Below are 22,419 nucleotides of genomic sequence, written 5' to 3' on the forward strand. Positions count from 1 at the left end.
ACTGTACTTGAGGACCTACCTAGAGGGTCACACGTGGCCTTGAGGCTGCAGGTTCCCCACCTCTGGTCCAGACTATTGTTTACCTTAGCTGAAATATTATAAAGCTTATGTGTCTATTATATTACGTATACAGTTATATATACATATATATGTAGAGAGTATTAAAATCCTTTCATATCTTTAATACATGGGACTAAATATAAGTGATATTCAGTCATTAAATTGTATTAGAAGCCTCAAAATAATTGCTGATTGTAATAGTTACAATTTATTAGTATTCAGATAACTGTAGGCATAATGTTTAACATGCTTAAGAGAATCAGATGTTAAAGAAATTCCCATATTCTTCAAACTCACCCATTTATGTAGGAACTGAGATTTTAATCAGAAATTATAGTTATTTATCCATTATAGGGCAGTCAGGTGGTGCAATGGTACACAAGGCTTGGAGTCAGGAAAATTCATCTTCCTGAATTCAAATTCAGCCTCATACGCTAACTGTGTGACTCTGGGCAAGTCACTTAACCCTGTTTGTATCAGTCATTTCATCGGTAAAATAAGTTGGAGAAGGAAATGACAAGCCATTCCAGCGTCTTTGTCAAGAAAGCCCCAAATGGGTCACCAAGAGTCAGAACAATAACAACGTCTGTTATAACAGAGGCAGACAGCATGAAATAGTGGAAAGTAGAAAGTGTATTCAAAGTGTATTCAAATCTTAACCATTGCTTACTTGACTTGCAATCTAATTGGATTTACTAACTGTAACTAGAGCAAGTCCCAGATTCCCTGGGCCTCTGTTTGCTCCTATACAGAAGAGTTCAAGAAATTAATTTTAAAGGCCTGTTATAGACCTGAAAAAAAAAGCATAAGAATCTAAGGCAAAACTATTAAATTTACTTGACTTAATACTATATTAACTTGAAAAATAATGAAGTTGCATTTTTGTAAATGCGTAACATATATTCAGTTTTCTACTTTTTCTGCAATAGCGCCTCTAGTCATCATCTATACAGATGAGAATATTAATATTCTTCTAGAAGATTAGTATTATGCTTAATCACTTTGTTAAAGGCAAAATTAGCAAAGATCCTAAATCATAGAATTGGACAGACTGGTCTCTAAGATCACACTCTTTGCTCTGTATGTAAAGCTAACTTGAATAATGGTAATATACCTTAAGGAGTCATAGAAACTGATTTTGAATATATGTGCTTTACTATTTACTACCTGTCTGGCTGTGGGAAAACCAGTTAACTTCTCTGGGCCTCAGTTTCTTCTCTTGTAAAATAAGGAGATAGGACTAGATGATTTCTAAGGTATCTTGAAGTTCTAAATCTAAGATTTCATGATCCCTCCCAAAGTTTTTGTCCAGTATTGACATAAAACTTCTTTACAATATCTTATTAATATCTGCTCTACACAAGTTAATTTACCATTTCTTAACTTAAATCTTTTGAGTTCAAGAAGTTTATAGACTTTCTTGCCTTAAGCAGTCTGGCCAACCTCAACACATTGCATAAGTGAGTATAAAATGATATTTTCCCCTGGTACTGGTGTTCTTGCATTTACCTCACCAAAATTTCAAGTCCCTTCTTTTTTCTTCATTCTTTTGACTACACAAAAGTCCGTTAGCCTAAGAGCAGCAAGGGACTAAATACCATGTAGACAGAAAATTGAATCCTTCATTTGGACAGCTTTGAAGTCTTCAGAACTTTACCTCGATATACCCCGGGAGAAGGGAATGAGGGAAAATGAATCTATTATTTGAGCAAATTAACTACACAGAAATACGGCAGATGGTAAATGCAGCCCCTAAAACACTGTGCACACATAAGTAGTGTTCATGGTAAAGCACTTTTGTTTAGACTTGCAGAGTGGTAAAACACTTGCTGATGCAGATCATTTGTGTTTTTTATTCACCATACTGAAGTTCAAAGCAACAAGTCTTATACCTATTGTATACAATTCAGCTGTATCAAATAGGGGGGTGGAGTAGGGAAAGCAATTCTGTACAGTGTGCAAAAGTATCAGAAGCAAAGCCCAGAGGAACGAATGCCACTGTAGTCATGGTCCATAGAATTAGGACAGAATTAGGCAGAATCATTTTAAATAATCCATGATAAGCTGATAAATGTTTTAGAACTTAGTTGGTGAGTTGGAAATGTTTTAACTTAAGGAATTAGATGAAAGGCAAGGTCATTTCAACATCATCTGAAAATTATAATGATAATTATTTCTTGTCTTTTGTTTTTTCTCCTTCTGTGAAGCCTGTGAGTGTGCCCATCTGGGTAATAACTGTGACCCAAAAACTGGCCAATGTATTTGCCCTCCCAACACCATTGGAGACAAGTGTGATAAGTGTGCACCTAATTCCTGGGGCCACAGCATCATCCATGGCTGTAAGGTAAGTTGGATCATTCCTTTCTGTCTTTATGGTAAGGCCAGAGAAGGGCCTGTGTTTTTCTTTAGTAAGGAAGTTAAACTGAAAGCCTAAATGGACAAAGCCTTCCAGAATCATGCTTGTACTATGAGTTCTGACATTGATGAAGATCAGTCTTAGAAGTGGGAATCTATATCTAAGCAGCATTAGATCCTAGCTATGCAGTCAGTGATTTTTTTTAACTGTCACAATTACCCTTCTTCATAGTAATACATATCACAGTGCAATAATTACATTCCTGAAAAGTCATAACTGATACTTTTATAAACTGTGCTCTAAGTACATAAGGGAATTTAGCTATTTAAAGGATTCCTGAGATAATTATAAGATGGATACTTATGTAAAGGAAAAATGCATACCCTTACTTGTCTGTTTGGTTGGTCTGAATTTGGACGTATTAGGTTTTCTTAAAACATAGTTTGCGTTTATTTTCTTCATTAAGAAAAAGGGTGTAGATTTTTGTATGTTTTAATGGACAGCATTCTAACACTAGCATCATATCAAGTCATATTTGTTGAAGAGTTAAGGTATAGAATTAAATTGTCTGACCTCCTAAAGGCCTGCTCTATTACCATTTCTCCAAAAGCTTTTTTTATCTTAAAAAAAAGTGTATTTGAGCATATGTTACAAGCAGGTGTTGTGAGGGGAAAATGTATAATACGCATTTAAGTTTAGTCTTCATTATAAATTTTCTCTATCACTTTTTTTAGTTTAGATGATCAATGAAGCAATCCCTAGTTTGTAGTATTTGCCAATTTCCAAGGTGCAAAAGCTTACGCTAAGAATATAACAATAGGCTCCAGCACACTCCTGATTACAAGGATATACTTGTTAAATATTTCTTCTCTCTTTTCAGATCCTAGCGCCTAGAGATTTGGCAAGCGTACTGATAAAAATCTGGTGATAGCTTTTTGCTTTAATATAGTCAGCCTTTAAAGAGCTCATAGTTTTCTAACTTCTCTCACTGAAGATGAAGAGTGTCTTGCCCTTTCCTGAGAAAGGCATGTCCTTACATTTAAATACTCATTGATAACTTCTTTCCAGAATTACTACCAATGCCTTCATGTCTCAACTGATGCCTTCATGTCCAAACCAGCTTGTTCAGAGTTTAAACTATTATCTCATATTTCTTTCCACTAACTGTTAAAAGCTTTAGAAAAATTAAATTCTTTATAAGTGAAGGATATTATTTAATAGTTTTTGTCCATAGGGTAAGAAGAGCATTCATTTCGTTTTGTTTTGGAGGCAATTGGGGTTAAGTGACTTGCCCACGGTCACATACCAAGTAAATGCCTGAGGCCAGATTTGAACTTCAGTGCCATCTAGCTGCTCCAAATATTCAAATCTTGAACCACACACTGTCAGTTTAGAATTATTCATGGCATCATATACCTAGAATTGAAAGAGAACTCAGAGTTTATTTAGTCTACCTTCATTTTACAGAAGAGGAAACCAGATGACTCGCCTAAAGTCACGCAAGTAACAAGCCAGAGTTAGGCTTCTAACAAGCATCTCGCACAATTCCAAGTTTAGTACTTTAACTTCCACACACCATCCTTTATACTACACTGTTTCTTCTAAATTATTTTGCATTCCTGAAACACGTACCAACTTGGATTCACAAGTGAGCAGTGACAAAAGGAAACCAATCTAGCCAAAGGAAGTCTAAAGGATACTAAATTTTGAATCAGGAGACCTGAGTTTGCATCCCAACTCTTTCACTTATTACTTGTGTGATCAGAGGTAAGTCATTTGACCTGTCAAGACCTCATCTTTGTCACATGAAAGTGAAAGGGTAATACAAGATGGCCTCTGAAGTCCTTTCCAATCTGAGATTTTGGCTCTCTCCTCTCACTATCCTATCACCAAAAGATATTTCTGCCTCACTGCCCAATTCTATAACCTATGTAACCAATATAGAACTTTGGCCAAGGAGAATTCTGCCATGGACAATGAAGGATGTTCCCTGTAGGAAAAGACATCACAAGTGCCTATAACAGTGATATTGCCCTCCCAATCTTCAGTTACTGTGTGTACCCTGCAAGTGTTCTTTCACGTGGTGGTGTTATTCTTGGATAAAATTTCTCTTGAGATTCTTGGCAACTTGTAGATTACTTTGACTTTACAAACACCAAATAAGGGGTGATGTCTCTCCTAGAGAAGAGAATTCACTTTGCCTGTTTGCATTTTGTGGAAGTTCATTTCTATAAAGTTCATGTCACTTCTATAAAACCTGAGAGTTGCTAATACTATCTAAATAAATAATGATGTATGACATTGGACAAGTCTCTTCATCATAGGCCTCTTCATCTAGGCCTCCATTTGATTTTGGACTACATGGTCACCTCCAGACCTAGATTTATGATCTTACAATGCTAATAAGTATGATGTAAATGTTACCTGCTACTATGTCGTATCAACACTCTCTTGCCTTTCAATGTTTAATGGCTAATTTTTCATATTAGCTGTTGACCCTGGGTAAGTTGCCTTCCCTTAGTTTCATCACTTGGAAAGTAGAAATAATAACACATCACCTACCTCCTGGGTTATTGTGAAGATCAATTGGTATTGAGATATTGGCAAAGTGCTTTGCAAACCTTAAACTGCTACAAACATGCTAGCTATTTTTTATTATTATTATTGCTAAAATCTGAGTCAAGCTTTATTTTTGACACATACTGGCTGTATGAATGTAGGCAAATCATTTAACCTTTCAGTTCTCTAGAAAAACGTGCAAACTTGGCTTGGCTAAGGAGTTTCCTCATTTAGGGATTATTAGTAAGGATGAATTCACAGATCCAGGCCTATCCCTAACTACTGATAACACTAAATGTCCCTACCTTAGGCATTTAGTCTGATGGGATTGATTTAAAGGCTCAAGTTCATAGTAATTCTGCCTTTGGAAGTTTAGTCATGAAACATATTAATAGTTCATGATTATGCACCCAGGTAGAGAGAGCAAACTATGGACTGGGGAGAGGATTGAAATTCGTGCCATGTTCTCAGAAAGGTCACTCTCTCCTATATGACTCTTAGATGTCAAATACAGGTATTTATGAGAAATCAGATCAAATTAATCAGATACCATCTTTGATAGAATTAAAGAACATACTTAGAAATGAGTTTCAGTCCTATTCAGATGAAATAAAGCAGGGGAGGGGAACCACAGACTGTCAATTACTCCATATCTTTTTTTTCCTTAATACTCCAGACATCAAAGCTAACACGCATGTTCAGTTACTGGCACCAAATTATATGCAGGACCTTAATAATATGGAAGAAGACAACCAGAATGCTGAAGGGTCAGGATTTCATGCCATATCAAGATTACTTAAAGGAATTGGGGGGGGAGGAAGGAGAATGTCATAACCATCTTAAAATTTTTGAAGGTGAATAACATTGAAAAAGAATTAGACTGGTCTGTTCAATCCCAACAGGCAAAAACAGGGTGAGTGATAGTTACAGGGAGGCAAATTTATACTTGGTGCCAGGTAAATCTTCCTAACAGTTGGAGTTTTCACTGGAGATCTTCAAGCAAAGGCTAGATGATCACATATTAGACATATTTAGAAGGTGTTCTTTGTGGAGTATGAGTTGGAATAGATGGTGTAACAAAAGCATCCCAACATACACAGGAGGATCTGCTATCACAGGTTCTTAGATCTGCATTCATAAAAGGAAAGACAACTTTTGAGAGGTTAATGATCACTTTAATCAAGCACATGTATCATTCACCTAGTTCAGGGACTCAGCACCCTGAACTTCAAAGAAAATACAGGAAAATCAAAAGTCAACAGACATGGCTTCCTCTGCCTGAACATCAGCAGACAGGTCCAACTGTCTGACCATAGTTACCAGAGAGGGAAGCACCAACATCTGGGTTTTCCAAGCCAGGGGACTCCTTACCGGATTCCCAGAGTCCTCATCTGGCCAAAGAAACACTTCTAGTAAAGTAAACTCCAAAGTAAAACCTCACCCTCAGAGTATTATACACTTTTCAGAGCCAGAGGGCATAACCCTCTGACCCAGTGCTTCAATAGAAAAACAAAAGGTACTTGGGACCCTCCTACAAAACAGCTCCCCTAATCAAGCTTCCCTCAAAAGGTAGGCCCATCAATGGATGGGGAAGATCTTCTTTAGTCATATTATTCAACTAGAGACACTTTTAGCAAAACAAAAACAGCAAAAGATCCCAATATGATGACCATCACAGATGGCCACTAGATCCCTTCTAAGTCTGAAATTTTGTGTAATTCTGTAAAGTGTGAAGTATAATCATTTAGTCTTTCTGATACTCGTCATATCTTGCCAATAATGAAGTACAGTTATCCTTTCCATGTCATGGGGGTTAAGGATAGGTACCCTGGCAATCTGGAAAATCCCCATAAAACTTTTGGTCCCTCTCTTTGTACCAGAGAAGTCTGTATTGTTAATGTATTTTTGTGTAATGGGAAGATCTTTCCCATCCAGTAATAGGCCCATGTGACCTGCTTGAGTCACTTGAAGGCCTGAGTCACTTGAAGGCCTGAGTCACATGAGTCTGTGGAGGAAGGAACTTGCCAAACAGGTGGGCAGGAAGAGTGGAGCAGAGCTGAGAGTAAGTTGGACACAGCAGTTAGAGCTGAGGGAGAGAGAGCAAGCAGGCAGTGAGCTGGGAGCATTCCTTTGAGGGAAGGCATAGCAGGGAGAGGGCTTGGGGATGGTGGTGCCCCCTGCATTGTTATTGTGTATAGATTTCTTTGTTGCTATGATGGATTTGGTTTTCTGTTGTTGGGATTCAGCTTTCTGGTATTTAAATAAACAGTTGCCATTGCACTGTGAATATTGTGTTGGTGTTACAAAGTCTTCCAGTTTTACGGATCTCCTCTTTTTCCTTGATATTATTATAGGTTACTATACGTATATTTTATGCATTTCTGAGTTAACTTTGTCCATGTTCTGCTGGTCTTTGTGTATTGTCTATGGCTTCTGCAAAACTCCCCAAAATTGCCAACCTGTGGTATATTGAAACCACTATAGGGAAGTCACAAGGTAGAAAGGGTAAGTGTGCCTGAAGTAATAGTATTATAATTTTCCTACCTTAGAACTGGAATTCATATTTATAGGGACAAGGATAAGAACTGGTCCTGTACTTTCATTAATATAGGAAACTCCCAGGTTAGGAAACTCCCTCTATCAATGTGAGTTGGCCTCTTCTCCGTAGCTTATAATCTTAGATATCTGTCTAGAGCACTGACTCAATTGGTCTAGTCGCAAAGCCAGTTTGAATCAAAGGTGGGACTTGAACCTACAATTTCTTAGTTTGAAGGCCAGCTTTCTGTTATGTCACAGCTCTCTATCCTATATTTATAGTATATAGAATAATTTTTTATACATTTTTCAATAAATCATTCATTTGACTAGAATTAAGACTAGTAATCTGGTCATTTGCTTATATGTTATAAATCAGAAGTCCATTCTTATAAAAAAAAAGATAGTAGAGAAATAAAAAGCTAATATTTTCTATTATAGCAATATAAATAATAAAGTCAACTAATATAACAGAATGGGAAATCACATTAAATGATTACTGTGAGCCAAGAATACATAAGACTCACATTATAATTATTGGAGACTAAACATTATTGAGTTCAACTACAGCATAGAAGAAAAGGTCTGATGGTCCTTAGAGTTCAGCAACAGGATAGATCTGCAGGACCATGAAGTCAATATCACTTTCAGTGGAGAATGAGACCTTCCCTAGGGTTTGGATGACAGGCTTGATTAAAGAACTTCAAGTCCTGTAGATACCCTTTCAACAAACTACAAGCCCATGCTGTTTAATATTGCTTATCCTCAGGCTATCATGTAAATCAGAAGGGTCAAACCCACTGCCTGTAATACTACCAATTCAGCCCAAACCATACTAAAATGTAATTAGGTAATATTTAACTAGACAAATAAAAATATAATTAAAAAAGATAACATTAATGTGTGATTTTGCAAGTCAACATACAACCCACAGGGATCTTTATGTACAGTTTAAGTGCTCCTTTTTTTATTTGTGTTTTATAGTACTGATACAGCTATACTTTCTGGTACATCTGATTAGGTCTTCAAACAACTTCAAAGGGCTCAGAAAGGATCCTGTATCTATGGGCTGATGCTTAAAGCAAAAATGTCTTGGTAAAAAACCTACATATAAAACACAAGCATTTCCAAATTTTCAGTGTTACTTTTTCATCACAGGTGCAAACCAAGAGTTTGGGATGCTGTGGGGCTGAGGGGAGAGACAGGCTCAGGTGTTACCACTTGTCCAGGAAAATTGCCTTCCTTCCTCTAGGTAGGAGACTGCGAAAGGAAACTCTTGATTGCAGCACCATGGGGCGCATTGAACACCAGGAGGAAGGAACCCAAGTGCTAGTATTCATGGGATTGATTTAGTTCTATGGTAACTTTGGATACTATAGAAAGCAGTACAGAAAGCGGGTGATTGGTTGGAAAGTCTATTCTTTAGTTAGAGTGGGGGGGTAATGAAGTGGACTGTCAGGGGAATGTGATAGCAGATGATTTTAAAAGGCTTAGAACCCTTAGAGCTGTGGGATTTGTCAGGGAGCTCCTTTCCTTCTGTGGCAAAGCTTCTTAACCTTTTCTTTTTTGCTTTTGCTTTTTTTTTGTATCATGAGTTTCTTATAAAAAAAATTAAATCAAGAAAGTAAACAATTTCAAGGACCCCCTGAAATCTAGGTTAAGAATCATTGCTATATGGGCATTTGGACATGTGCAGAGTTGAAGTTTGTGGCCTTACTGGCATGACACAATATAATAATACAATAATAATAGCTAAGGTTTATATTATGCCTGTCATGTGCCATGTACTGTGCCAAGTGCTTTACAAATATCTCATTTTATCCTCACAAGTCTGGAAAGGAGGTGCTTATTATATTCATCCTCATTTTACATTTGAGGGAATTGAGGCAAAAGTTAAGTGACTTGCCCAAAGTCACAAGTTAGTAATTGCCTAAGGCTGGATTTGAACTCAGGTCATCCTGCTTTGGGTTTTGTGCTCTATCTACTACACTACATAGCTGACTGTGGAATGAACAATGGTGAAACCTGAAAGGGAAGATTTTTGTCTTATATAATTTAACTGAATCATAGGCAGCTGAGTTCACTTCCAAGGTTCTATTTTATAAAGAGAGTTCCTAGAGTGGTATATGATACATCTATATCAAATACTGCTTTCCATTCATTTAAATGAATGATAGAAATAATTTCAAAACATTTTTCTAGGAGGAACTCTCAAGTTGTGATTTTAAGAAATGTCTTATGAAACTTGACTAAACTTTCTATTTCATTATCTGTCCCATAGACTTGTAATTGCAGTTTGGTGGGATCACTTGATTTCCAGTGTAACATAAACACTGGCCAATGCTCCTGCCACCCAGAGTTCTCCGGCACAAGATGTACAGAATGCAATTTGGGCCATTGGAATTATCCTCACTGCAATCTGTGTGACTGCTTCCTGCCTGGGACCGATGCATCAACCTGCAGCTCAGAAACTGAAAAATGTGCATGCCTTGATCAGAGCGGACAATGCACTTGTAAGGTACACGCAGCCAAAGTCCATCAATGAAGAGCCTCCTAATTGTTTTTCTAGCTCTCAATATTATTTTTTATCTCTATTCCTTTGAATTTAAAGCATAATCACCAAAAAGCGTATATGTTGTTACTTGGACCTCTGTGGATATGAGCAAAATTCTACTTTTTAGGCAATAGATTATTTTTAACCAAATCTATTTGGGTTCCTATTGTGGTGCTGTTTGGTAAAGGTTCTATAGATATCTCCACCAACTAGTGACATTTGACAAAGCAAAGCTCTTAAGAGAAAAGACTTTCCTTTATAATATCTCTCTGCCCCTTCAAGGACAAAAAGTTTGAAATGACAGAAAGTGACCCGAAATGCATTTACTCTCACTTAAGCAGCACGTACCTACTGAACATCACGTCTGCAAATGAAATAATAAGACACATTAAAAGCAGCTTCTCCTAAAAATGGATCAGCAATTATGATACAAAGCAGAATGCTCTTGTTGCCGTGGGAGTGCCAAGGCTTCACATTATCCAGCACCCCTGACTATCTGAACATTTCAGCCCTCATTAATATTGCTAAATGATGTGGAAAAATAATCAATTAAAAAGGCAAAAGGTATTTTTCCCTTTAGATGTTTTTGCGAAAATCCATTCCACTCTAAATACAGTTAATATCATGTCAGAGGTATTCTGACTACTGAAGATAAAGGCCCTGAAGACCGCAACCAACGAATCAGAGAAGGAAGCCCCAGAGCATGGCTTTGAATAAGCTTGAGCATTCTTTTAAAGGAATACTTCTGCCATCAAGGGAGGGTATGAACAGTGTGCATACAGACTGTAGACGGTGTTTAGTAACCAAACACTAGCCTGGATCTTGTCATTTATATTCTGACCCTGTCCCACCATTTATTTGCATGGCATGGACCTCAATCCAGTGTTCATTATTTTTATTGTGCTTCTGAAGCCGAGTGAGTCTCTCCTATTGCTTTCAATGGAATTATTATATGATCCATTGCTTAGTTTTAAGAGCACCTCAGCAATATAACATGTTTGTAAATAAAATATTTTATCATGCTTATGTTACTCTATTGATACCAATCATACATGCCTTTGGAGACGGTAGACTTGATCTCATTTCTATCATATTCTTTGAAAATCTATATCCCTAATGGTCTCTTCAAGGATGATTTCCCCTATATCTTTGCCTTTAACCACGGATTCCTATTGGAATCATCTCTCTAGGTGAATGTGGAAGGTGTCCACTGCGACAGGTGCCGGCCTGGCAAATTTGGACTTGATGCCAAGAACCCACTTGGCTGCAGCAGCTGCTATTGCTTTGGCACGACTACCCAGTGCACTGAAGCAAAGGGACTGATCCGTATGTGGGTGAGTAGGGAACCGCTGAGCCGTGTAATGCTATAATGTTATTTCCTGCTGGTGTCTTTTAGTCAGGCACTGAGAAGTAGCTAGGAAATGGCAAAACATTTAAGTAACCTTTTCCCCTGTGTACATTTAGAAATGGTGAAGGGACCATGTTCCATTAGATGATCAGCACTGGTGTTTTTCTTTTATCTGAAAAGAAGTACATTTATTTTTTATAAGGTAATAGACGTCAAGAGAATGTACTCATTTTACTTTAATTTTGCATTTGACTTTATTTTCTTTGATGTTCTTAATTTCTACATTGTCCAAAAGATTTTTTAATCATTCATTTTCCCCCAGTACGTTACTTTGCTCATGCCACATAAAAGTTAAATAGACTCAGTGTCTGTTCTCTTAAGTGCCTATAACCTAAGACACGTGCCAGATTGGTTTTCTCTGAGCAACGATCGTACCTCCTCACCACAAAAAGAGGTTATAGAGAGATGTAGAAGGAGCCATATATTTACGGATAGGCAATAAATAATAAGAATAGCTAACTGACATTGTATAATGGATAGGGCTGACCTCAAAGTAGGATAACCAAAGTTCAAGACCTGTCTTTGGTGTATACTGGTTATATGACCTTGGCCAAGTCACTGAAATTCACAATGGCCCCAAGGAATTCTCTAAGACTATAAATTGCTGAGGACAGGTAGGTAATGCAGTAGACCTAGTACTGGGCCTGGAGTCAGGAAGACCTGAATTTAAACGCAGTCTCAGACACTTCCTAACTGTGTGACCCTGGACAAGTCACTTAACCTTGTTTGCCCCAGTTTCCTTATCTGTAAAATGAACTGGAGAAGGAGATGGTAAACTATTCCAATATCTTTGCTAAGAAAACCTCAAATAGGATCACAAAGAGTCAGAGATGACTGAACAACAACAAATAAACTGCAGAACAGATGCTGATCTCTGAAGATAAAGGGATTTTTCTCACTGGAAGTTTTTTACGCAGATGAACTCCCAAGTCTAGCCATATGTAAGCATGCACTTCATGTAACTTCAGTAATCATTGATTACAATTGTGTGAGTTCGAGATTCAGATCACAAATCCTCTGTGACTTAATAGAGAGTCTTAGATACGTGGGAGGAGAATCATCATCTTGTGACTAATACAGTGATGAAAAGCTAGGTGGTTCCAAAGATAGAGGGCTGACTTCAAAGTTGGGGTTCTCTGGGTTCAAGTCCTGTCTCTGACATATTGTACCGATTGTGTGACGATGGGCATGTCACCTAACTTCTCTCAATCTCAGTTCCTTCATCTGTAAAATGGGGAGAATAGTAGTGCCTGTCAAAAAGCTATTGCAAAAATCAAATAAAAATATGTAAAACACTTTCTAAACCTTTAAACATTATATAAATGTTAACTATTATTGTTATTAGTTACACTAATCCTTGGACAATAGGCTTGTAATCAAAACTTTTTCCATCCTAGTATCTAACTTGTCAGGGTTTACACCACACTGCCACAGCCTCTGGGAACCCAGAGCACACTTTAGTGGGGTATCAGAGAAGGACTCCATTTAAGGATGATAGCTAAATAGATAGATGGATGGATGGATGCTGATCTGTGCATCTATCTATCTATCTATCTATCTGTCTGTCTGTCTGTCTATCTGTCTATCTACACCTTCATCCACATTTTAAGTGGTATATGCCTGTACTATCTACAGACATTTGTGTGTATATGTACATATATGTACATGTACATATGTCATATATGTATGCATATATACGTGTGTTGTGTGTGCAGGTGTGCATTGTGTTGTCATAGTCATATGATAAATAGGGAGTGTGATCTAATGGGTAGAGGGTTGGCTTTGGATTTAGGAAGACCTCTGGAGCCTTGTCCTGCCTACAACACAAATTAGATTATGACCCTAAGCAAGTCATTTAACTTCTCATTGCCTCTGGCAGCAATCTAAGTTTGTAAGTCACAATGCACATGTTGGATCCCTCTTGCTAGAGCAGGAAACCCCCTCTGGGTTTTCCTACACCAATGAAATCATAGATCTTGTGCAAATACAAGTCTTTGTGCAGTTTTAAGTTTCTGTAAGACTTTGGGGATATGAGAGAGACAGATAGAGACAGAGACCCATATTGCTAGAGGAAGTTTACTCTGTAGGGTTTCCTACATCAATGAAACCATAGACCTTGTACAAATATAGCCAGTAAGTCAGGAACTTCCACACAATCTCTCACCACTACCTTGACCATACAAGGGAATAATCCTCAGGCAAGTATCATGGAGGTGTGATCGTTCAGTTCCCAAGTGTCCCTCAACTTCTTCCCCTCAACATTAGTGCTCTGTTTTCATGACAAGTCCTCCATTCAGTTCAATCTCTGCCTCATAGCACTTGGGCTTCCCACCATCTCTGACACAGACACTAGAATTCTGTCTGTCTTATGGTGCTCTTAAATATTTCAGCAAGGTGGTAAGCTATTGCTCCCCTTTCCAGCAGACCCACCACAAATGCACAGTGAGAGATAAGGAGAGAATCTTCCATACCCACCCCAAGTATGAAACATCAGCAACTTGTGGAAATGTATTAAGGTACATGCTAGGTGCTAAGGTGGCAAAGAAGAAAAATTATAACCCTTCAAGAAACAGCCATTTTAATGAGAGGAGTAGACTGTGGTAGAGGAGAAAGCATATTGATTTAGAACCAGAGGATCTGGCTTTAAATAGTAGGTGATGTTGGGTAAAATACTCCATATCTCTAAGCCTCGGTTTCCTTAACTTTAACATGAGGAGGCTGAACTCAAGCCCAAAGGTCCTCTCCAGTTCTAAATCTATTATCCTATCATCCTATAATCCTGTGATATGTACATAAATCGATGTAACTCTAAGTAATAATAATTCATATTCATTGAGCATGATTGTCATTTGCTTTTACATACACATGAAAGGGGAAGTCAAGCAAGGTACTTTGACAAATTTCAAGAAAAGGAAATTGCTTTCCCTAGGGAGAAGGAAAGGAAAGGTTTCATGGAGAAAACAGTTGAGCAGGAAGGGCAGTACATAAGGATGAGGGGGCTTCATGGAGCCAAGATGACAGAGTAGAGAAAGCATTCAGCTCAGCTCTCCCAACATTACATGCAAGCAACTTTAAAATAATGCTTTAAATGAAATTCTAGCATGGAAGAGACAACAAAGATCAGAATGAGAGAGATGAGAGATCTGTGCCATGAGGGTGGAGGCTAAGGAGTGAGGTGGGACTAAGTGGAGGTGACAGAAGCAGCACCAGCTTCAGGAGCTTTCAAGCCAGAGACAGGAAGGGGACACAGCAAATGGACAGAAAGATTTCATGAAACCCCATACTAGTAAAGGATACTGGAACAAAGGCTTTCTGCCAAATCTATTGCCTATGTCTACTTTTGGGTCATAGTTCAAGGGTAGAGAGGAGCACTGAAGAATACATGGATCAAATAGAAGTTAATGACTTTATGAGAAATTATAAAACAAAACCAAAGGAAAGAAAAAAGAAGACAATGTGAAATATCTCATTGGACAAACAACTGACCTGGAAAATAGATCCAGGAGAGATCATTTAAAAATTATTGATCTACCTGAAAACCATGGTCAAAAAAAGAGCCTTGACATCATCTTTCAAGAAATTATCAAGGAAAACTGCCCTGATATTCTAGAACCAGATGGTAAAATAGAAATGGAAAGAATTCACCAATCACCTCCTGAAAGAGATCCCCAAAGGAAAACTCTTAGGAATATTGTAGCCTAATTCCAGAGTTTCCAGGTCAAGGAGAAAATATTACAAGCAGCCAGAAAGAAACAATTCATGTATTGTGGAAGCACAATCAAGATAAAACAGGATTTAGCAGCTTCTACACTAAGGGGCTGGATGGCTTGGAATATGATATTTCAGAGATCAAAGAAGATAGGATTAAAACCAAGAATTACCTACCCAGCAAAACTGAGTATAATACTTCAGGGGATAAAAGGGAATTTTGATGAAATAGAGGACTTCCAAGCATTCTTGTTGAAAAGACCAGAGCTGAATAGAAAATCTGACTTTCAAGTACAAGAATCAGTAGAAACGTGAAAAGGTAGACAGGAAAGAGAAGCCATAAGGGATTCATTAAAGTTGAACTGTTTGCATTCCTACATGGAAAGATGATGCTTGTAACTCATGAGACCTTTCTCAGTATTAGGGTAGTTAGAGGGAATATGTGTGTGTGTGTCTATGGGTATGTATATATTATATATGTGTAGGTATGTGTGTACATATGTATATAAATGTATATATGTGTCACACACATACACACACACAGGGCACAGGGTGAGCTGAATATGAAGGGAGCATATCTAAAAAATAAAATTAAGTGTTGAGAGGAATGCACTGGGAGAAAGAGAAAGGGAGAAGGAGAATTTAGTAAATCATCTCATATAAAAGAAGCAAGAAAGTGTTTTTACAGTGTAGGGGAAACAGTGTGGAGGTGAGAGAGAATAAATAAGCCTTACTGTCATCACATTTGGCTTAAGAAGGGAATAGCACACGTTTACTTGGGTATAGAAATCTATTTTGCCCTTCAGGAAGGTGGGGGGTTAGGGGAGAAGGAAATAGGAGAGGGAGTAAAATAGAAGGGATGGCAGATTGGGGGAAGGGGTAATTAGAAGCAAACACTCTTGTGGGGGACAGGTCAAAGGAGGGAATGGAATAAATGGAGGGCAGGACAGGATAGAGGGAAATGTGGTTAGTCTTTAGCAGTATGACTGTTAAGGAAGTGTTATGCATGGCTACACATATATGACCTATATTGAATTTCTTGCTTTCTCAGTGAGGGTGGGTGGGGAGGGAGGAAGGGAGAGAATGCTTTAACTCAAAGCTTTAAAAATGAATGTGAAAAATTATTTTTGCATGCAACTGGGAAATAAGTTGTACAGGCAGTGGGGTATAGAAATCTATTTTGCCCTACAGGAAAATAGGGGAGAGGGGAAGTGGGAGGGAGGTGATAGAGGGGAGGGCAGATTGGGGAAAGGAGTTGTTGGAGCACATACTGTACTGTGGTGGGGAGAGGAGAGAGATGGGGAGAAAATTTGAAATTCAAAATTTTGTGGAAGTGAATGTTGAAAACTGAAAATAAATAAATTATATTTTAGAAAATAATTAGAATTGGGCACATGGAAGCTAATGACTCTGAGACATCAAGAAACAATAAAACAAAGCCAAAGGAATGAAAAAATAAAAGAAAGTGTGAAATCTCATCATAATAAAAACTAACCTGAAAAATACATCAAAGAGAGATAATTTAAGAATTATTGAACTACCTGAAAGCCATGATTAAAAAAAAGCCTAAATATATTTCAAGAATTATCAAGGAAAACTGCCTCAATATCCTACAACCAGATGGTAAAATAGAAGTTGAAAAAATTCATCAGTCACTACCTGAAAGATATTCCAAAATGAAAACTCCAAGAAAGATTACAGCTGAATTCCAGAGCACCCAGGTCAAAGGGAAAATACTTCAAGGAGGTAGAAATAAACCATTCAAATTCCAGGAAGCCACATCCAAGATTGCACAAGATTTAGTAAACTACCATATTAAAGAAGTGGAGGGTTTGAGATAGGATGTTCTGGTAAGGCAAAAGAGATGGCATTACAACCAAGAATAATGTACCCAGTAAAAATGAGTATAATCTTTCAAGGGAAAAAAATGGATATTTAATGAAAAATTGACTTTCAAATATTTCTGATGAAAAGACAAGAGGTAAAGAGAAAATCTGACTTTCAAATGCAAGATTGCAAAGAGTCCAGAACCCAGGCAAGCAGGCCGTTATGAGATTGACGTATAATGCTAATGAACTTCTCCAGGCAACCAGATTTTGACATAAGCCCCCATGACTGACAGTATCAAAGGCTTTGGTCAGATCTAAATTGTGTACAGTCCTCTGTTCTGCTCCTGAAGTTGTCGGCCGCAAACACCATATCAACCATTCTTCCACCCTTCGTGAAGCCACATTGGCTCTCAGGTAGATGACCATCTTCTTGGTGAAAGATCAGCCTATTAAGCAGGACTCTGGCAAGAATCTTGACAGTAGTAACCAAAAGAGAGACCCCTCTGTGATTGTCACAGGACAACCCATTCCCTTTACCTTTTTAGAGATGGACAATGAAGTCATCCTTGAACTCCTGGAGGATAACTTCCTCTTGCCATATAACCCAGAAAATCTCAATCAGCTTTTATATGAGCAATGATTCCCCTACCTTGCAAATCTCAGCTGGAGTAGAATCAGCACCAGGTGCTTTGCCACATGAAAGGAGCCTAACGGCCCTCAAAACTTCTTCTTCAATTGGAACTTCAACTGGGGAGGGATTGACTTCAACATGAGGTAAACAGTCAGTGGTTTCAGCATTGATTGATGGCAATCTGTCATCACTATGAAAGTATTTAACCAATCTCTCTGAGATCATGTCCTTATTGCTAATTAATGTGGCTCCATCAGCACTAAGTAGTTGAAATGCACCGTAAGCCTTTGGCCCATAAATAGTTCTTTTTTCTGGGGGTGAAGTATTAGAAATCAAAGGAATGCCCATAACCTGGGGGATGGCTGAACAAGTTGTAGTATATGATTGTGATGGAATGCTATTGTGCTATAAGAAATGACAAACAGGATGCTTTCAAAAAAATCTGGGTAGACATATGAATTGATGCAAAGTGAAGTGACCAGAACCAGGAGAACAATGTACTCAGTAATGTTGTAAGGATGACCAAGACAATGATCCAAGACAATTCCAAAGGACCCTTGATGAAAAATGCTATCCTCTTCCAGAGACAGAACTGATGAATTCTGAAGGCAAATTGAAATATTCTTTAACTTTATTTTTCTCTTTTATCTGTGTTTTCTTTTGAACATAGCTAATATGGAAGTATGTTTTGCATAATTTCACATGTATATTTGATGTCAAATTGATTGCCTTCCCAAGGAATGAGGAAGGGCAGGAGTGAGGAAGAAAACTTGGAGCTCCAAATTTTAAAAATGAATGTTATTAAAAATTTACATGTAATTGGGAAATGTTTAACAAAATAAATAAAAATAAATTTTAAAAAAGAGATGAGGGGATATTGGGGGAAGTAGGTGGTAGGAAACATGGCAAGATGGTTTCCTGATGAATGTCTAGATGGAATGGGAGGCATAATCTGGGACCAGTTAGATTTAGTGCGTTAGTAAGTTCTCACTTGTTTTCCCATTTATGAATACAGCTCAGCCATAGGGCAGAGATCCCAAACTAAGTGGATTCACTTACCCATAGGGGAGTGAGTATGGTCTAAGGAGCACTTGGTCTTAGGGTCATTTAGACCCTTGTTGCATGAGGAAGAGGGAAAGAGTATCAGAACAGATGGCAAGACACCTAGGTAGGCCTTGATTTCATGGTAGATCATCATTCGAGATGTAAAGTTGTCAGAATCAAAGTAAATATAGCATGTCAGGTGAGTTTTCAGTCACTTCCCCATTGCTCAAGACAGTTTAGTGAAGGCTTGGAGACTGAGGCTCGTGGCATAAAAGTGGATAATGGAAAGAGGTCCAGTTTACCTGAAACATAAAGTATATATGCAAAGAGGAACAGTTAGAGACATATATACTAATAATCTATCTAAAATGCGCATGTGTTTCTATGTGTTTCTTTGATATAATTTGATGTAATTAAAATCTAAAGTCTGGAAGACCTGAGTACAGATCCTGGCTCAGACCCTTACGGGTTCTGTTACCTTGGGGAAATCCCTTAACTTCTCTCAGTCTCTTTTTCTTCCTCTGTAACTGGGGGAAATAATATCATCTCTTTCATTGTATTGTTTTGAGGATCAAATGATATAATTGGTAATGTGCTCACCTATTATTATATATGCATATATAATGTACATATATAAATGTAAACATATATAAACCTACCCTATATATATTTAGGTATAGTAATAATATATCATATGCATACATCCATGTGATTTATATATGTATATATTTACCTATTTCATATGTATATACATATATAGTGATGGTCATAAATCTAGATGTATTTTAGATATATTTAGCCATGGTCAAAATTCACTTATAAATGCATATAGAAAGCTGTGAACTTTGAAAACACTGAAGAATTCTAAGATTCCTTTTTGTTGATTTTCATCTTGTTCACACTCCCTTTTTTTATGCTGGTATTTTCAGGTAACACTGACACCTGAACAGACCATCCTGCCACTGGTGGATGAAGCCCTGCAGCACACAACCACCAAAGGCATTGCTTTTCAGAACCCAGAGATTGTTGCAGACATGGAGCGAGTGCGAGAGGATCTCCATCTGGAACCTTTTTATTGGAAACTTCCAGAACAATTTGAAGGGAAGAAGGTGAGAAAAAGAACTTTGAATTTAACCAAGGTCACATACAAGTAATACCTGGGATACTTGGAAGCTCACACTAAAAACATTTTTTCTCCTCCCCCTTTATTAGTTGATGGCTTATGGTGGCAAGCTGAAGTACACAATCTACTTTGAAGCTCGTGAAGAAACAGGATTTTATACCTATAACCCACAAGTTATAATTCGAGGTGGAACTCGTACTCATGCTAGAATTATCACCCGGCATATGGCAGCTCCTCTGATCGGACAACTGACAAGGCATGAAATAGAAATGACAGAGGTAAGGTTTTCATCAGTATTGTATGAAGATGCTGATAATGTTTCCATATGATTCTATTAAAAGGGTGTGTATGTGGTTTTTTCTTTGTCCTTAGAATGAATGGAAATATTTTGGTGATGACCCACGCACAAATAGGATGGTGACACGTGAGGACTTCTTGGATGTACTCTATGACATTCATTACATTCTTATCAAGGCTACTTATGGGAACATCATTCGGCAAAGCAGGTGACCATTATGTATAGCTCCTACCATCGAAAGCAAGCTGAATTTCTTATTCCAGGGTGATTCTGTAGATGCCATGAAGGAAGATTTGTAAGGGAGCAGGGAAAGAGTAAGATGTAATTAAGGAGCTACCACAAAGGAAAACTGAAATTGCTAATATAGCTACAACATGCCCTGAAGGCAGGACAGATAGGAAACTGGAATCAGTTTGAAATTCATAACTGTATGTCTTGGTGTGGTACTCATCAGAATACAGGTGCTAATTGAAAGCATATGAGCCAGATGAGTTCCCTTAGGAAAAGAGCAAAGGGGAAGAAGAGCAGAAACACCAAAAGTGAGCCATGGTGGGTATACACAATTAATTGGAAGGGGGAAGCAGGATCCAGCAAATGAGGACAAAGGAGAGTTAGAAAGGTAGTGAGAGAAACCAGGAGAGCACAATGCATAGACTCCATAGGACCTCACTCCTAATGGCCCTGCTTGCTTTTTTGATGTAAAATAAGCTTTGTTAAATATCACTGATGAAACTAGGCCAAATGAGAAAAGGTGGTCTGTGACAGATTCAAATCCTCTCTTTCCTCTCATAGGCACCAGGTTTTGTTCAACCTATCCAAGCAATTCCATGCGCTCACTTTACTTCACTTTGCTGTGGGGGAAACAAGAATGGGCAGGGCTAACACTGACCCCGGAGGAGCTTACCTCCATTAGTGGGGGACAAGTCTTACACACAGGGGAACAACCATAGGCAATATTTGTGCTCTAAGAATTAAGAGTAAGGGAAAGATTAGCAAAAATATACATCATACTGTATAGCATTTTCAGTCTCAGTCTATCATAATTTCACATCTGCTACTGTCGAGTTGTTTCAGTAGTGTCTGGTTCTTCATGGCCTCATTTGGGGTTTTCTTGGCAAAGATACTGGAATAGTTTGTTATTTCCTTCTCCAGCTCATTTGATAGATGGGGAAACTGAGGCAGGCAAGATAAGTGTCTTGCTTAGGATCACACAGCTAGCAGATAATATTGTAGGGTCACAGATCTAGAGCTAGAGGGTGATTTGATTGTCTCTCTAATCCATCTCCCTCAGTTTGTAGATTATGAAAAATTAAGGTCCATGGAGAATAGGTGTGTGCCCCAGGTGGTAAATGTCACTCACCCCATAAATGTCACAGGAGGGATTTGAGCCTAGGATCTCTAACTCCACAGTCAATTCTCTTTCCACTCTGCACACTATTTCAAAACTTCTATTGAATTTCTAAGTGTCATTGTTTATGACCCATAAGAAAATTCTGTCAAGAAGTTTTAAAAGGTTTAGTACAATAAATTACTGATCTATGACAAGAAGAATATATCATTTTATGAAACATCCCATTAGCAGACAGAATGTAAAAATAGTTTAATTCAAATGTTAGCATTATGCTAGACACATAATTTAGCAAAAATGCTAATTCTGTTCCTGCATAAAAGCCACATTGCTTTTCAGAGTGATTTAGGGACTTCTGTTGAAAAATCAGGAGCCTCAGTTTTTTTTTTCTTTACCATGTTCATTTGATTTTCCTTTTCATGTTTTTCCACTCAAAACTGAAAAGTATTTTTTAAAAAACATGAAATTACATTTTGCACAAAATATGGAATAGTGAAGGAATTTGAATTGAAAATGTGCTTTCAAATTTATTGTTAGTTATTTTCTGCTATCAAATACAGATCAGATGGCAGCAGCCACAGGCAGGTTTCTTGCTTTGATATGATGCTTTAAAGCAGACAACAGGTAGCTTTGTGATTATGCAAATGTATTATTATGCAAATTTCCTATACTGCATTAAACAGCTGGGTAGTACACAGACCATTTTTGTTACTGGGGCTGATGGCAATAAATTTTGTTTCATATTTCTTATGAAACTTGCTAGGACTGCCTTGCAAGAAAGGGTCTTGGGCCTTTTGTGTATTCTTTTCCTTGACCTCGTTATTAATTAACTTATTTTACTTTCATTGCAAGCATCACTTGAAGCTTCAAAGGAATCAGAATATAGCAGTGCTTCCAATCTGCAGTTCCTTAAATATGATATTCCATCTCTAGTTTCCATGCCTCTGCATTGACTGTCTCTCTCCA

General features: G+C 37.8%; 1 protein-coding gene across 2 annotated transcripts in view; it reads left to right on the plus strand.

The window, feature by feature from the left end:
• The window catches only part of LAMA2 (laminin subunit alpha 2), a 795,715-nt gene that overhangs the window by 555,211 nt on the left and 218,085 nt on the right, over positions 1-22,419 (plus strand). For both annotated transcript variants that reach the window (XM_072637652.1, XM_072637653.1), the window contains exons 22-27: positions 2,268-2,404; positions 9,792-10,028; positions 11,255-11,398; positions 19,614-19,793; positions 19,897-20,085; positions 20,180-20,313. In XM_072637652.1, the coding sequence (XP_072493753.1) occupies positions 2,268-2,404; positions 9,792-10,028; positions 11,255-11,398; positions 19,614-19,793; positions 19,897-20,085; positions 20,180-20,313 (1,021 nt within the window). The remainder of the gene's footprint in view (positions 1-2,267; positions 2,405-9,791; positions 10,029-11,254; positions 11,399-19,613; positions 19,794-19,896; positions 20,086-20,179; positions 20,314-22,419) is intronic.

This window comes from Notamacropus eugenii, chromosome 2, assembly GCF_028372415.1.
Source record: "Notamacropus eugenii isolate mMacEug1 chromosome 2, mMacEug1.pri_v2, whole genome shotgun sequence".
Classification (NCBI taxonomy): Eukaryota; Metazoa; Chordata; class Mammalia; order Diprotodontia; family Macropodidae; genus Notamacropus; species Notamacropus eugenii.